Source organism: Buteo buteo, chromosome 1 (genome assembly GCF_964188355.1).
Source record: "Buteo buteo chromosome 1, bButBut1.hap1.1, whole genome shotgun sequence".
Lineage (NCBI taxonomy): Eukaryota > Metazoa > Chordata > Aves > Accipitriformes > Accipitridae > Buteo > Buteo buteo.
Window position 1 is genome coordinate 42,820,432 of NC_134171.1, and position 18,201 is coordinate 42,838,632.

Here is an 18,201-nt window from a genome sequence, read left to right on the forward strand (position 1 = left end):
TGGGGCCACAAACTATCAGATGATTTGAGCTGTAAAACTCATCCTAAAGTACATTAAAAAGAAAAGACAGAGTTGAAGTAGAAGCCAACAAACTCTACCTGTTAAAGCTAATATTTTCTCTGTAACAATCTCTAGAAAGGTATGACATAAACATATAGCTAGACTTTACTCAGGTATAAACATGGGCTTTACACGGAAGTGTGTTTACCAAAACTCATATACCAGAGCTACTTTTTGGTCCATAGGGAATAAGCTATGGGTTCAGTAACTCCTAGCAGAAAAAAAAAAAACCAAAACCAAAACAAATTCACAGCAGAAAAACCATCTAGCACAATCAGTGAATACACTTTCACAAGAAATTCTGCAGGAAAAAAGCAAAATTTAACAGATTGGTGTTCTCCCTATCTCATTCACAGGATTGAAGAACAGTCATAGTTTAGTAGGTGGAAGTTCAAGAACTCTGAAAAACTCTCACTAAATTCAGTGAGGACTTTGTTTTCCGTTTGATTAGTAAACCCTCCCCTCAAAACGCTAAAGCCTGTAAAGGAAGATAGTCAACCCTTTCCTTCCCTCATGGAATTACGGTAGTAGTCTGAATCAGCTCTTATCCAGGTTGGTGGACAACACACAAATGAAAAGCACAGTAACTATACCTGCTGATAAATGTAAGAAAGAAATCCTCTGGTTTTTTAATTTACCTGATGCCAAACCAGTTAGTGTGACTACTAGCCATCCTGACCATGCATCGTACAAACTTTTTGTCATCTCCCATGCTGATTCTTTCTTTTTGCTGTTAATCTGCAAAGAGAAATTGTCATATAAACTTGTATGTGTATCTGCAATATGAATAGGAGAAAAAAAGTAAGTATGACATACAGACTGCGTGATGCAAGCTACAGGCAAATATACCTCTCTTTAAACTACAAGCATTCTCCTTGTATTTGGTGCTTTACATAGATAAATCAGCTTGGTTATTCAGACATCAAACAACCAACAGAGGAAAGTAAGCTTGCTTAATTTAAAGAACTAAAACCCAGGAAATGCATTATTAGGATAAATGAATACTTTCTATGATACACATCTAAAACATGTAATTGTAAAATTATTTCTCTCCTAAATCTTAAATTATTTTTTGTCAAACCTCAAATAAACTGTTAGTGTACTACTAATAAGCTATTCCATACAATTCAAATTCCTAAATTTCTATTTCAAATATAAACATCTTTCTTTTATCCTTAGACTAAAAACCACACAAAAATAAACAAAACCCAAACCTGGATAACTACCCTATAATATTCTAGACAACTATTACTAATGACATCTAAAGTTATTGTACTGAAAAAAATAGTAATTCTTATTTTAGCCTTATTTACTTTACTTTGTGCACTTAGCTGAAATTTGTGCATAACTTGTTTTATGATTAAACCTTCATTATATAATTGGATCCTATTCTTAAGATTTTTTCATACTGTAAAAGGAGCTAGAAAGTATGTGCAACAAACAGCAGAAACCACCCACTAGTACTCATTTCTTCTTCTTTCTACATCTTTGATTACATGGCCAGACAGTCTCCTGTCATTCAGAGCATATTTATAAATTTCACAGTAGTTCTGTGACTATAACTGTGAACTGTCTTGTCTGACTTTTCTGGTCTCGGATATTAAAATGAGTAACAGCTGTGAGACTTCACATTAGATAACCTATTTCCTGGTGTGATCTGCCTTGCCAGGATTTGGTCAGGCCCAGCATTCTATCCAATGACATATCCACTAGACACTAACCTATGTATCTGCAATGTAAAGATGGCGTTGTATTAATTACTGCTCTGACATCAAAATATGATATAAAGTATTACATGGAAAACACCTTCTTACTTTTCACTAAAAGCATTCAAACAAGGTACATGTTCTCAGACCCATTGTCCAAGGATCTCTTTTCCTTAAAAAAGCACTAAATAGTGCAATTGTGGATGTTTTGGTTTTTAAGTGTAAGATTATTTTTTTTTAACCATGTCAAAGTAAATCAGCATAGGCACCCTACATTTGCTTCCAGAAAGTTAAAAACGGTGTTTCCAAAGAAAGCAGAATAACAGTGTTGTATGTGAAGGAACCTCTCCCCGACCTCTCCATACAATTATAATTAAGTTTTAACTATTCATTTTGATCAGTTAAAAATACCTTAGGAGAAATCACATCTCCAAATCTGTTCTGTTTTTAAAATTAATTAATGTAAGCAACCCAAAAGTATGGCAATAAGGCTCTAAATAGCGTATTTCTTCCCAAAATGCTATTAAACAAGTCTACTGCATGAATGACAGTATCTAGCATGTTACTAATACAACTTGAGCCTGCTTCATGAAAGAACTGGTTGCAGAGCACAGGGATAAAGATGAATGGCCTGAACTTTGAAGATCTTCTGAAGAAATCAACAGAGAAGAGGAAAAAAGCAAGTTCTGTGATGGGAGAGTGGAAAGGAAATTTACCACATATATTGAGACTACTTTTTTGTTAAGCATATGTACACTGATGTAAGTGGTTTAGATACAAGAATTTTCACTTTCCATAATCCAAACAACCGCAGCACTACATAGCAGTAGCACAGATACACTCGTGTCAGTATAAAAGCAATATACATCAGTGCTCACTTTTCTGTACAAGTACCACCATAAGCACTATTGTACTATTACAAATATATCTACACTGGAAAATAACCTTAAATATACTAGCATGCAAAAAAAGCAGTACTGTAAATATGTCATTTGGGTGTCAGGAAACTACTCCCACCCCATTAAATTACTGTTGCCTTTCCAAGTTGTAATACTGTTGCAAGACTGCAGGCATCAATGAAATGGTGCTTTTTTAATAGCACTCAAGTAGTTCTAGCTGATGTAACTACTTACAAATTTAAAGTATGCACATATTTGTATGTGTTACTAGATCAGACCTCAATTCCAACATCCAACAAAAAAATATTTTCCAAGTACTGTTATTTATCTCAAGTACCCGTCTATGTCTTTCTCTGTCTTTGCACTTCTCTCGAACCCAGTCAATGGTGTGGAAGTCATCATACGTTCCTACTCCAGGAATTGGTTCATCCAGAAGATCCAGTAAATGGGTTGAACTGTTGATACTTCCTCCATTTGTCATTGTATAATGAGTTCCTGTGGCAGAAGAAAGACAGGAATTAATTAATTCTGCAAATAAATGAAGTATTCGAATGTTCGTAACGCTATGGCATATAATATTTTGGAACAAGTAATTAAGACACTTCCCATAATATGCATTTATTTAGGTCTCTCAATGTTGCATGTCACTATTTTTTTCTGTCACTTATCTGTAGGTTAAATTTGCACGTTAGTGACTTTGTATTTCCATTGGTTAAATATGAATGTACTAGTCAAATTGTTGTTGTTTTGTGTACAGACTCCAGAGAAACTTCAGTAGAACAAAGTGGAAAAAATGAGCAGCTTTGACACACATTTACCTTGAAGTTTATTTCAGTTTATGAGCTACTAGAGGAAAATCTGACTATAAGAAAATAAAACCAGATTATTAGATATAAAGTTCACAGCACTGCCATAGGTTGCCAGTTATTTTTAAATATATATACCATTGATTACTGATCTCTCCTACATGTCTAAACCAAACTTAAAACACATTATCAAGAGATTATCATTGAAGCTAAAAAGTAACAGAAAGGCATGCGAATACTTTTTTTAAAAAATTTTATTTATTTCAGGTAACCCACAAAACAGACCTCAGTCATGAAAAGTTGGAAATACTGTATAAAGAAAATGTCTTCTACTAATTTGTCATCACTAGCTCGTTCCTTCACAAGCAGCTTGCACAACATCCCAGTATTTCTTTCAGTGATGAGAATAAGGAGAGCAAGAGGAGTACTGAGAATTTTTCCCTCTTCACAAGTGATCACAAAAGTTTTACTGTTTTAAGCTTTCAAATGTCATCAATTCTGCAATATCTTGGCTTTTTTGAGTTCCTGCAGTATATTCACAGACCCCAAGTATAATTTTCTGCTGTATGGTTGCTTAAATATAGCATGGCCACCATTTGCCCACCCAACACAAACTGCTTCTGCAACAGTAATTGCTATAAAGGGAACATTTATAATGAGGTGAATATAGACAATGACTTAAAAAATGAATACTTTCACTTTTTTGACTAAGAACAAAATAATTTGGCCAACACTATATGGCATAGCACAATAATCTCTATTATTAAAGACAGAAGTCTTGGCTAACTTGGGCCTACATGAGTTCAGACTGGCACTAGAACTTATTTCACTAGACTGACACTGGGATGGTTAGGCAGGTGGGATGTTTTCCGCACAGGGTTTTCTTGTTTGTTTGGGGTTTTTAGGTTTTTTTGTTTTTAACTGTAGGCTCAGCTTCTTGCTGTTGTCAGCAGAAGTTTCCAACTTACAAAAAAAAAAAAAAAAAGTCTTCAAAGGGCCTACCTGTAAACTTCCAAATGCCACAAATCCCAAGTTTACCAGCCCCAGCTCTCCCCAATAACTGACAATTAGATTTATACATAGGTAAAATGTGCCTTTTCTCTTTAAATTTGTGAAGTCTGAGATCTAGCAGAAGCAGTGTGACACCTGGCATTATACTCAGACCCAAAGGTGTGCCTCAGCCATCTATTGCTTGAGAGGTCTCGTTTATGCCTGCTATATAACGCAGCATTTATTTGGACATCTTCTTAGTGGTGAAAGACAACACACAAGAAAGTAATACAAAAATCCTATTAAGACAAATGCAATCTAACATTTTCAAGACACAAAAACTACTATTCATTACATATACACATTACATATAGAAAAACTTAAAAGTCTATTTTTATTTTTTTTAATCTTAAAGAAAAAGAAGAGAATGCAAATGCAGGAAACAACTCAACAATGCCAATACCATTCTCTCATGCTAACCTGGCTGCCATCTTTCCTAATACTGTTTTTTTCCCCAGTCTATGCCATATTAAATTCTCCCTCATCTATTCACCATAGCTAAGCCCTGTAAATCTCTTCTCAAAGCTGCTGCTAAGTCTCTCTTAAAGCAGATGTAAAGAAGCATTACCTATGCTTTCATTAATAAAAAGCTAACAACAACAAATTACATCAGATTTGCTAATAAAGATAATTGTGAAAACCTTGCTTTAGGATAAGGGATTCAATTCACTTGCTGTTTCCAATTCTCCTAACTAGAAAGGAAGTCTAAGATACATGTCTGGCTAGCTGAAAGGGCAAGCTGATCTAATAACAAAATTCACACTGTAATGATTAGTTTAGCTCTCAATTAAGAGAATAACAGAATACATTATGAAAATGTTTTTTTTTTTACATGAAATTAACCTCCTTTGCAAAGCAAGGGGACATAAATTATATTCAGCCACAGTTTAACTATTAATTTCTTACAAAGTTACAATGTTATCAAGCAGTCTCCTGAACCTGAGTGATCATGGTAGGACAAAAGCTTGCCTTTGCCATGGGGGAGTTGGTTTTATGCCCTCCTATATATGAAGCAGTATCAAGCTATAAAGAGCATGCAATCCTATGCCACACAAGGCAAAGGAGAGTTGAGAGTTATAAATGTATCTCAAACAGTAACAGATGATTTTATGCATATCACAAGGTGCTGAACTGGAATTCTCTCCAGGGAAACCATCAGGAATGGTACCATACCCACTGCACCAGACCCCATGCAGAACTTGGAGCAGACTACAAAGAACGGTCATTGCCTGGATACAGTAAAAATCCCACTGAAACCATGTCAGGTTCCTGCTTTGCCAGCACTTGCTGGCACACCGAATACTGGAATATAAATGATTATTGTACGATGGGGAGGAGACACAGAACAAGACCTGAAGCTAAAGATGTGGTTTTGTTGAATACAGAGCTGTCGTGAATGTTTGATACAGCTGAATAGCTATAATCTTGTACCAAGCGAGAAACAGGCAGCAATGACACCCTGCATTAGTGTGTGGTAGAAAGGCTGCCCTATAGAGGACCACGAAGAGGACAACTGTACAAAATCTGATGCTCTGTATCTAAGATACGTAAATCTGACAGCAGTGGGAGAGGACATGCTCCAGCTAGTATTATGATCTATATAGCATATAGCTGTTCTAAAGGAGAATTTAGAGAAATGTACCTTTACTAATACTCAGCACTTTCCCAAATTTCCACTTCCCTTTCTTCCTTCCCTTCTCTAGCATTTCACACAGTAAGATGCTCCTTCCAGCTATGATGATAATGATTTTCATCAGCATAAACACATGGAAATTCTCATAATTTACTGCCAGTTTCATCAAAGTGTTATTAAATTTATTTTCAACTCAATAGATTTTGTTAAAATCCTTACCATAATATAGATTTTTCATCACAAGATTCTAACCTCCAACCAGGAAAACATCCTTGCCCTGATAAATCGTAGCATTTAGCAAATGTAGCCTGCTGATGTTCCCAATATTCAGAAAGTATTTCCCCTCCCTTTCTCCCCCTTCTCTCCAGTCCTCAAGTTTCAAGACTCTTTCTCAGGCTACAACTCAATGCAAGTGCTTTTCACCAAAATTCAAGCAGCCTTAGTCTTAAAAACAAGCACTTAACACACAAGGTACATAGGTACAGCCTCTAGATACAATAGGAGAACACCTCCATTTTCCATATGCACATACCTGAGCCATTCTGCAGCTGTAAAGAAAGTAAAGCCTTCTTTTTGTTACATACGAGTTTGCTTAAGGCTTTATTAGACTGAGAAGCAGACAGTAAAAGTAGCAGGCAGAACTTTTATTATTACTGTTATTCCAAACTAACCTATGTTACTACAGGGAGGCAAATAGTAATATACTGATCCTCTCAGAGGCTCAATACAGTTCACAGGAATCCTTACAAAGCAAATTCAACACAATCCTTCCATACTGCAAAACTAAGGTAGCTGACATCCCTTTATTAGCACACTCTTCTCCAACAGCATCTTTAACAATCCTGTATTCTCAACATAAAACTAGCAAGCTGCTGCAATCACAGACTGCAAACTTCCATACAGTAAGCTTCTAGACAATAAAAGCAACATGCTTCTTCAGAGAAAGGAGATTGTCTCTTTTAGGTGATTCAGTCACTGTAGGTCTTGCCTGAACTACCTTCTAGGAAGGCAGCTGACTTTTGTTATCCTACCATGCATGTAATTTCAAGCCTTCAGCACGATCCTTTCTCAGCAATCAGCTCTAGTAGTGCTGAAGAACTGCTTCCAGTGAAGTTGTTCAGAAAAAAACCCCAACAAAAATCTAATAAAGAATATTGCATCATGTTGAAAGAAAAAACCTGTAATAAGCATTAAGGTTAACAGTAAAACACTGTACTTTGGGACACCAAAGGATGAGGTACAGCAAAACCAGACAAAAATGCTACATGGACAAAACTGGAATAAGAGAAGTAAATTCCAAAATCAAAAAAAGCTCTCACCTCTGAAAAAGTGGGGGTTTTGTTTGTTCCTTTTTTTTTTTTTTAATGAGAATGAAAAAATACAATCCAAAATTGCTTGAGAGGACACTATGCCTGATAGAAAAAGCAGTCCTTACCATATTGCTCTCCTTCATTTCCCTCTGCACATGAAGTTATACTGAATGGCTATAGCCCCCAACACTGATCCAACCTCCTGCTTTGCTTAGGTAGTCCCTCCTGACGTAAAGCATTAAGAAAGAAATTACAGAACTAATATTTTCCTATACTCACACAAGTTGTCTTAAACATTACAGATTCATCCTTGCTTTATGTCCCCCCTGAGGCAAGGAATCTCTCTTCTTTCATATTCTATATATATGCCTCATACAAGCAGCCTTCAATCTTGATTGATGTTGAAACTATGATAAACATGACAAAAAGCTGATTTATGTAGATTACACACAGCATTTTTCAGGTGCCATGCACAGCATTTTCAAAGGCTGCCTCATCTCCTGTAGTAGTGATCCCATACTCCCTTGTCCTTCTGCAACTCAGTAGATTTATTTCAGGTTTGAAAGCAACCCTGGGCAACACACAGCTGATAAAAGTCGTGGTTTTTTAAAGAAAAATACCTGGTAAATTTTTAGCTAATTAATTTAAAAAGAAAAAGATCACGTCAGCAAGGACTCATAACTTTAAAATGCAAGCAGACCATCACTGACTATTCTCTATGGTACAGTTCAAAAATTTTCACAATAAAACATTTTAAAATGCTAACAAATCAAAACATGAGTTGCCAACACTCATATGCTGTTGCATTTTTCACTTCACAGACCTCTCGGAAAAAGTCCCCAGTGAAGAAACCCAGCAGATCATAAAGATCTTCAGGGTCCTGCTATCCTGGTCCCTGGTATGAAGAAATGAAGAGCCAGTGGACCTGGGTCCTCTTCCAGGGAGGCAGTGGGTTCCAGTTTCCACACTCAATGATTTAAAAATCCCACCGAAAGTACACTTAAAACACCTTGAGTTAAAGAAACAAGGGAGCTATTGCTTCACAGTTATCTAAATACAGTTTCACACAAGAAAGGGGTTTTGCAACATACTTGATGCTCCCGATTCCTGCACAGCTGTTCAACAGTCCTTCCCGACTCCTTCCTTGTGTGCAGTGTTCTTTCTTTTCTCATAAAAATAACAGGAACATCGAGATTTAAGACAAATGCTGCAACCTGGGTAATCAAACAGTGCATGATAGATTTTTATGTGGTTCTCCACCATGTGATTATCTGAACAATTACCCAGTATCACCTAGAGAACAAATCCACACAACTACAGCCTCCGTAGAGGATAACGTACAGAACTGAGACATTAACAGGCTCAAGAGGGTGGCTAGCAGAATTAACAAGGGACCACAATTTTATGATAAAGTTGAAGACCCCTTCTATATGCTCTACAGCATATGATATACATCTTCTGAATGCACTGCTCTGTCCCAAACTGAGCATGTATCAGCTTGCTCCATTTTATGAAACAAGACATATCTCAGGACATAATTTCACAACAAGGCTGAGCTGATCTAACAGACTGCTCCCACTCAAATAGGAGATCTTGCTCCCCCTATTTCTCCCTCCCATTCTTGGTCACACACTCCCACTCTTACCCTCGGATCAGCTCTGTCACCTGTGGATCTGACTGCACAGTAAACCAAGCAAATGTGCTAATCCAACTAAGCAGACAAAATTAACAAAAAAAAAATTCTGCCATTATACAAAACTGGAATCAAGCTTCTGTGCTGTCAGACAAGAAACAGAGCCAGTGCAAGAGCAAGAACTGAGAGAGGAGATGGGGAACAGCAAGCAAGTTCACCCACTTCCACAGCAACAAACTGTCAGACTAGTTATACCAAAATATATAAACGCACCCTTGGGTCTTGTTAGATTTTAATTACATCCTTCTGCTGGAAACAATTCAAAACTTCTATATAAATATTAATATCCTGACACTATACAGTAATATCCATTTCACAGAGCTCAAAACTCCCAAAGGTGGCTATGTTTAGAAACATCTCAGAGTTGTGAATGCAACAACAGATAAACAATGCCAATATTGGAGTCAATGGCAGAGCAATAATAGGACCCAGTTTCTCAAAGGTATTTCTCTACAAGCTATGTAACTGCTAACTCTTACAGCAAGAATACACTAGTTTGCTGCTGCTCACACATCCCTTTTTCTAGGCTGTGCACAACTACACAGTATTCCCCTCAGCAGCTGTCCTTCTGGCTGACAGCAGTGCAACATGTTTCATTTGTGCTACTCCAAGCAGAGTGAAAGGAGGGGCGGGGGAATAAATGCACCTCAGAGTGAAAATGAAGCTAATCAGTTTACAGCAAAGGCTGGAATAAGCTCTCTCTGACGTGACCATCGAAACCTGCTGAGTGTTAAAATCAGCAGGGGCTGTACCTTTCCAGAGGCCAGATACTAATCCAAGTGAGTACTAATACACACTTCACCCGTGTGTCCTTGAGCACTAGGTGGCAAGGGGAATGGAGGCAGGGAAGCACCCCGAGTGCAATGCACACCAGAAGGATCATTTACACTTGTAACAAAGAAGATTTGTATACACAAGGTATGTGTCAGTGCCTCAGCTTCTTTCTGTTTCTATATTCAGACCTCAAAGTACGAGGCTTTCAATTTAAAAAAAAGACAAGAAACAATTGTCAGTTTATTTAAATTTGTCTGTAACCACTCAAGAAGAGTCATTAAGCACTATTGTCTTTTCCTGGCTAGAAGTAATTTTAAAATTTCAGAATCAGAAGAACAGCATGCCATGCCAGAGTGCTATCATTTGCTACTGTTGATGATTAATGATTTTAAAGTCTTTGTAATCAAGTAACCCATTACCCTTTGTATGTTACTATGAATTTTCAGCCTGTCTCTTCAGTTGGCTCTTCTAAACTGCATCAAATGAGTACAAGCACAAATTGGTCTCTGCATTGCAATCAAAACGCATACAAAAATGACAAAACTATATATACACGAACCGAAAAAAAATCAGCTGGAAAAAATCTGATAGGTGGGAAACAGGAAGACTCAGAAGAAGCTTTGAAGAACAGGGAAAAGAAATAAAATGCTTTACCAAAGTACTGAGTGGTAATCCTCTCCTCTCCATCTCTTCTGCCAAAAAAAAAAAAAAAAAAAGACCAAACAAAAAACTGTGTTTAAAAATAACCTTTTAAAAAGTAGGAGTAAAACAGAAGTTGAATATTAGCACCTCAGAGTTAAACCAAGACTTTTGAAGACTTGCGTCCACTGCAAATGCACAGGAATCTGAGAAGGCGGCAAAGAGGAGGTCAAGTATTGCTCAACGTGTACAGCATAATTAAAAAAAGAACATAAATAGCTTTGGCTTTTTACTTTAGGTGGAAGAAACACTTCTGTTTCTATGATGCTGCAGAAAAAATGGCTTTATTATTACAGATTTCTTGTAGTCTTAAAGGCAGAACGGACTACATTTATTTATTTAAGTCTATAATGAATACAGACTTCAGATATGCAAGTGAAGAGTTATGGTGACCCCCACACTACTAACTTTACAACTTAAATATAAGATGAACAGTGCGGGAAGGAGATCAGAAAAATAAAAGGTATAAAGATATATAAAGTTAGATAAAGCAAATGTTACAAAAGGGAAGTAATCTATCACGTAACAATGGCCAAGGCAATGAGTCAGAACAACAGAAATTTAGATAATCAGATTTCTAAGCACTGCTGCTGCATGTACGTAAGAGCTACTTACTTATATGTTGTTTTGGAAAGCAAAGGCAGGATGCAATGAAAATAATAATTCTGCTAATATGATTGTCCCAATGAGGCCACGTCCAGGCCCAAGGAGGCCATAATCTTGGTTTGTTCATTAGCTTTCTTTCCGGTAACAGTACATCTCAAAATGACTTCCAAAATTGAGAAATGCATGCCTAACAGAGAAACTTACCAGTCATACAGCACAGGCACACAGATAACCTGCAACTACCTACAAAGAACTGTAGTTATATCTCATGGTATTTTCTGTTAATCACCAAAGCCAAATACGCTAAACTCATAATTGAAATTCCTTATCCCCTACTAGGAACCTTAAAACAAGTGCAGCAGAAATTCAGTGCTGTAATCTTGCTGAGTTTCTCCAAGTAATGCTTCTTCTCAAAACATTCAACGTTAGACAACTATAATCATCGTGATCATATCTTCTGTCATGAACCTGTAATTAGTGTAAAAATTAATTTTATTACTCTTCCTCTGCTACTAATAAAATGTCAGGGTCAAACTCTAGCTCTGAGCATGTGTACACAACTTTCACACCCATTCACTTCAAAAGCCACACTGAGAATTTCAGTCTCTAATGGCTTTTGATTTATTACTAATTCTTAAACATAAGAGGCCCATAATCAGAAATGCAGCCTAAAATACAAAGTATAGCTTTTACCACTTAGAGGATCTGAACTGGCTCAGTATGCATCTGACTCAAACTCTTCCTAGGATATTATTAAACATCTTCTGCCCCATAGCTTATGATAACAGGTGAAGCTGGGGGAGGGGGCAGAGAGGTCTCCCCAGTGTTACTGTTAATCATAGAGTCTAAGCAATAGGAGTTGCACCTACATGCAGTGGTGACTGGTGCACAATAAATGAAATTGTGAGTTATTTTGTCTCTCAAAAAAAATTAGGTTCACTAAAACTAAGTCATTGGTAAATTTGGCATGCTCTTTATATACATAATATTCACATCTCCTGCCTACTGACTCAATTGCAGATTATTAGTAGAACAACAGCATTTCACTAATTTTGCTTGAGGACTTCCAAAATCTAAAATCTAAGATGTGCTTATGTACATGTAACAAATAAAAAGGAGTTAACAACCCCCACGTTTGCTGAAGCTCTACTTTTGCTACTGGTAGCCTCGCCACTATACGTGTACCACTATTGCTCAGATTTCAAATTTTTAAAGAATGGTAAAATGGATGCTTTATTTAGGAAAAAAAAAAAAGTGGGGGGGGGGAATTAAAGAGTGTGAGCTTGTCTGTGAATGGCTGGAAGACAAGCAAGATACCAGTAATTTGGAACTTTCAAAAGGGTCCAGCTAGCAAAAATGATGCAAAAATAAATCCAAGGGCAAAGAATTGAGCAACACAAATAACTGATTTACACAACATATATTCCAGCATATAGTTTATTACATAAAAAATTCTTAAGAAAAAATGTACATGTCAGTTACTTACGATATATGCAATACTAACCCGGGACTTTAAGACCCTTTCTGAAGAGAGAAGCAGTACTTTTAACTCTTTTAGTTACCAGAGAAGAGAGTGGAAGTGAACTGTGTTCCTGTGGTTTTATTTTAGTCTATCAGGGAGGATAAGGAGGTCTGGAATGATGAATTTAGTACCACATAAAGAGAAGTCTCAGAACAGAGCAAGTTAAAGGAACTCCTGATAAGAAGTATTCCATAATATCTGTATTTTTTTGGAAGAGATAATGATGAGTAATCAACATTCAAAGATAAACACAATTAATAAATACATATTTTAAAACCTTTCCATTCGATGTTTTGCAGCATGTTTGCACTGAAAAAAATACCCAAAAAACCATCTTCTTAATAAAGACCAACGGGTCAGGCTTTTAGTAATAATGTATTACAATACTCTGTATTTCATCTCATTGAACGTTAGTAAAGGCCGTTAATTAAACCTCAAAGACCCCTAATGATTTAAACAGTCATTTCATCATTGCTGAGGTACAGCCACTTTGGGTGAGCCACTGCAGTCAATTAGTGCAACAAATGCTTTGATGTTACAAAGCAGTTTTGCATGACATGAACATTACTCTGCAGGACAGAGGAGCTGTCAGTACGTGAATAAGGGAAAAAATTCCACAGGCTTTAACAATTAAGCCTGTTTTCTCAAAATATCTTTATCCATTTTATCTTAGTTTGTTATTACAATGCTCTGAAATCTACATGGGAGGCAAAAAAAGTCTTGGTAGTATCCTTTTCTAGGCTCATGGATAATTAAGAAACATCAAGAATTTACTTTAAATTTCTGGTTTTGTCGGTTTCGATAGCTAGATGACAGTAACAAATTGCTGTGGTATTGTAAACCAGCTGGAAATACCCACAAATTTTGATGAAATCTATGGAACAAACCGGTCTGGAGACTCAATTTTCTTATGAGTCATACGCACTTGACAAATTAAGATTTGCAAGAGATTATGGTAACACTGTTGGGGTTTTGTTGTTGTTTTGTTTTTTTAAAAGGAAACTCACTATACAAACCCAAGAAGCACCAGTAACACTGGTTTTGAAATACAGTATTAGAATATAGGAAGTACAGGCCCTAAGAGAATTCAATGAAACTGCAAAAAGAGACAAGTCACAACCGGGAATTCTCTTGCTGGCTCCTAGTGGTGTCACCACAATGGGAACACCTAGTTGAAGCCTCGACTGTTTTCATTACAGTATTTGTAAACTCTATGTTTAATAGCAATACTCCAATGTGCCAGACACCATTTTGTACTGCAAATATCTACCTTTTGCACTGTAAAATTAACTCAAATCTGGTAATTTCCAGGAAAACACAGCTAAGAAAGTGCAATATTAGGGCTGTTTTGCAGTTTTCATCTTTAAATCTATCTACAAATCTAAATTCACAGAATGGTTGAGGTTGGAAGGGACCTCTGGTCCAACAACCCTGCTCAAGCAGGACTACCTACAGCTGGTTTCCCAGGACTGTGTCCAGACAGCTTTTGAGTATCTCCAAGGAAGGAGATTTCACAACCTCTCTGGGCAACCTGTTTCAGTGCTCAGTCACGCTTACAGTAAAAAACTGCTTCCTGATATTCAGAGCGAACCTCCCACGTTTCGGTTTGTGCCCACTGCCTCTGGTCCTGTCCCCGGGCACCACTGAAAAAAGCCTGGCTCTGCCTTCTTTGCACCTTCCCTTCAAGTATTCATATACATTGAGAAGACCTCCAATTCACACAAATGCAAATGTTCTAAGAAAATACCATCCTCCATTTCTCAGAAGCGATTCTAAAATCTGACTTAGAGAACTATCCAGCACTTGCTATGTAACAATGGTCTGGGCAGAGCAAAATTTGCTTGTCTTAAAATAAGCCATATTGGAACTTGTTGATAGTCTCAACACATGCTGAAAAACACTCTAAGAATCATAAAAAGACAACAAATAACCTTTTATGTAAACTACTGAAACACAGATAAAAATGTTAAATGTACATAAAAAGGTGACCTAGTTTATTTATAAAAATAAGAGTTTACAAGGAAAGGTGATAAAATAAATTAACATGGAGAGAAAAAAATTTAACCTTATGTAAATCATACCTTTATTCTCAGCCTACCACCTCTCTAATGCCATCACCAGCCATAAGTGTTGATAACTTCCTGATTTTAGATTAGCCAATTTAAACAAAAGTGAAAATTTACCAAATTTACTGTTTTTCAACACCAACGTGTAACCACCAAATCCAAGCAAGAAAAAAACCCTTATATCCTCAGAATTTGAAGGCCTAGCTTTAATTTATTCCTACTACAACCTCTCTCAGTACAAAACCAAATCTTTATAGAATGTATTCTGCTTTAAGTTTGCAGTAAGAAACAAAAGGCAAGCTCAAAAGAGGATTTTTTTTCCCCGAACATGGATAGCACTTTTAGTTTTAAATCTGCTTCCTTGCAAGCAACAGTGTAAAGAACCTACCACAAAGCTCCAATTTCTTAATAGCTCACCAATATTGGCTTAACTGACACTACAATTGTAGAGCTTTCCCTTCACATATCAAAGACGTAAACAAAGAGTCAAGTCTAAAAGCACGTACGGAAACTTCAAAGCTAGACAAACGCTGCTCCCATTCAAGTTAGCGAAAGGCATGAAAATAGCATATTTAATAAACTCTTGCCAGTTTGGTCATGGTCAGTCACAACCACAATTTGGGGTTTTTTTGTGCACAAGATAGTTTTATCGATTTAAAAAAAAGAGAGAGAGAGAAAGGAAAGACTGCCTGCCACATATCGAAGATGGAGTCACAAGCCGATGAGATGTGAAGCAGGACTAATCTGCCCACAGAGAAAACAATCACTGACAGCACAGGAACCAGCCAGAACTGAATTCTCCTCCTCCAAAAGGCGTCAGGCTGGCAAAACAAAGCAGTGCGATACTTCGCAGGCCTTTACACCTCTGCTTCGAACCCGAACGGCTGTCTCGCACATCCAGATAGGCAAACGAGTAACTCAAACGTAAATTCGGCATACCTCGTTTATGCAACTCCCTGAGCGGAATGCCGTCTCCTCCCCCGCCATCGTAGGGCAGATACGGATCCGAAGAGACATCCATGGATGTGACGAACCCGAAGCCCGTCTGCCGGCTCAGGAGGGCCGCGGCATTCCTTACGCAAGGGCGGCCGCGGGGGACGCTGCCATGTTTGACCGGGATCCGGCCTGCGCCGCCGCCGCCGCCGCCTTGGCGCAGGAGCCGGGCTCTGCCCCGCCGCTGATGTCAGCGCGGGGCGGCCGCAGCCGCCGCCAGGGGCTGGGCGGGCGGCGGGCGCGGCCCCGCGGGGCGGCCGCGGCCGCGGCCCCGGCCCCGCTACCTGTGCCTCCCGCCCCGCCCCGGGCGGCAGCGCTCGCCCTTGCGCGTCGTTTCATCCACACAGGAAAACGAAGCCACGTAGCTGACTGCTGACAGGAAGAAGAAAGAAGAAGAAAAGAGCCCGCCGGCAGCTGGCGGGGGGGAGCGGGGGGAGGCACACCCGACCGGGCGGCCGGGGTTTTGCCCCCGCCCCGGCCTAGGGCTTCCCTGCCCCGGGAAGGCTGGCGGGGACCGGCGAACGCAGAGGCGGCGGCGGCGGCGGCAGCAGCTCACTGGCGCACGCGAAGCTGCCGGACCCGCCAGCCCGGTCAACAAGTGAGCGGCGGGTCGAGCGGATCGGTTCAAAAGGCAAAGACAGCGGCACTTGCTTTGTTCGCCTTTCTGGAGCCACGCCAGCCGAGAGTTTTTAAACAGCTATAATCGCATTTTATTTGGAAGGGAGAATTCGTGTCTTACCGCTGCGGGGCGGGGAAGCCTGTCTCCCGGTAATTGTATTTACTCTCTCCAAACAGCGAAAGTATTACCGCCGAGGAAGAACAATGTAACCTGCTAAAAGGCAACCGCTCGGCTCCACGGGGTTAGCTTACCCCGCTTCCACCTCCACCCCCCAACCCACCCCGTGCAGGCTGGAGAACTTTAAATTCTACAGCAGTGAACGTCAGATTTGAACATTTGTAATCAAAAACATTGAAGCGAGAATTTAACCACATACCTAGCTAAAATGGTCAGGTGTCTCCATTTTTTTTTGGTGATGATTATTCTGGTATTACAACTGCATAACATCCATACTCATATTTAAAATACTGAGGGCGGGAGAGGAGCAAACGTAATAAACACAAGTCCATACTTAAGCTTGCATTACTCTACGCTTGACAAAATGCTCCGAGGCCCTTAAAAGTCACAGACTCAAAACAGGCAACAACCCACATGAATGCTAACCAAGGCGTTCGTGTGATACATCATCAAACAGTGACTGTTACAGCTTTGGCAAAACCCAAGCACTTCAAATAACCAGTATCTAGAGACAGGAAATCTTAAACTGACTACATAATTGCTTGCATCTGAAACGGATGTTATTATATATTGTATCCATACATTAATCTGTTTACTGTATGATGTTGTACTGGTCCTATCTTGCAATTACTGATAAGAAAACTATTTTACATGAGATTTCCATAGCTAGTTCAGTTGTAATAAAATGGGTAAGATGTGCATATTGTTTTTCATTTTGTTCCCCTCCAGCAGGTAATATACAACTATTGTTCCCTGATCTACTATTCTCAGTTGTTTTAAGTGTTCCGCTTCAGTAAAATGGGTCATACATTAACTACGCTATCACTTAAGTTGCAGAGATTCATTTTTGTCAAACTACACAAAAGTAAAAAAAAATGGTCTCAAGAGCTGAAGATGGACATACAAGTCATTAGACACACTGCTTCAGCATAACACTTTAATATATCTTGTACATATGTGTGTGTATACACACAAACACACGATTTCCATAACTGAGGGGTCCCAGTGAAATTACCGAGACTATTCATGCTTAGCAAAGTTGAGAATACCACATGCCTGCAGCACCAAGGCCCAGCTTCAGTTTCATTCACACAGGACACAAGGGAAGGAATTAATTTCATTATGTACGCTTTTTCACCTCTAAGTGTGACAGACAGACAACTATTTTAGTTTTCAAATGCATTAGTTTCTTAAATAATTTTCCAAGTTTGTTCTCAAGGAAGTTACTTCTTTTATAAGCCAATACCAATGTTACAGGCTGTGTACTGTAAATGATCTTTTTGAGCACAGAGAAGGACTTAAAGAAATATTAGATTTACTTCACAGACCTGTCAATATATTAAATCTTAAAAATACGGCTCCAATACTAACATTGAGAAAATGCTGGTATCTCTATGGATGGAAAAACAAGTGAGAATAAAGGAAAAAAAAAAAAGTATGAGCATAGAGCAAAATGTATTTCAAAACCTTAAAGACTATCTTATCTCCAAGACAAAGGGAAACCTTGAGCCACAGATACGCAGTTCTAAAATACTGGTGTCTTCTACTGAGTTAAACAGACATCTCCATTTGCTGTCATCTATACAAG

The 18,201-nt window shown here is 38.4% G+C and overlaps 1 protein-coding gene across 9 annotated transcripts in view; it reads right to left on the reverse strand.

Moving 5' to 3' along the window:
- CLCN3 (chloride voltage-gated channel 3) overlaps positions 1-18,201 on the reverse strand; it is a 75,893-nt gene that overhangs the window by 27,576 nt on the left and 30,116 nt on the right. For 6 of the 9 annotated variants that reach the window (XM_075028727.1, XM_075028690.1, XM_075028653.1 and 3 more), the window contains 2 exons: positions 3,003-3,160; positions 699-798 (listed from right to left, as the gene is read on the reverse strand). In XM_075028727.1, the coding sequence (XP_074884828.1) occupies positions 699-798; positions 3,003-3,160 (258 nt within the window). Of the gene's footprint in view, positions 1-698; positions 799-3,002; positions 3,161-8,555; positions 8,636-15,763; positions 16,231-18,201 lie in introns of those variants that run through there. The other 3 variants (XM_075028681.1, XM_075028717.1, XM_075028699.1) reach the window with 3 other exon arrangements.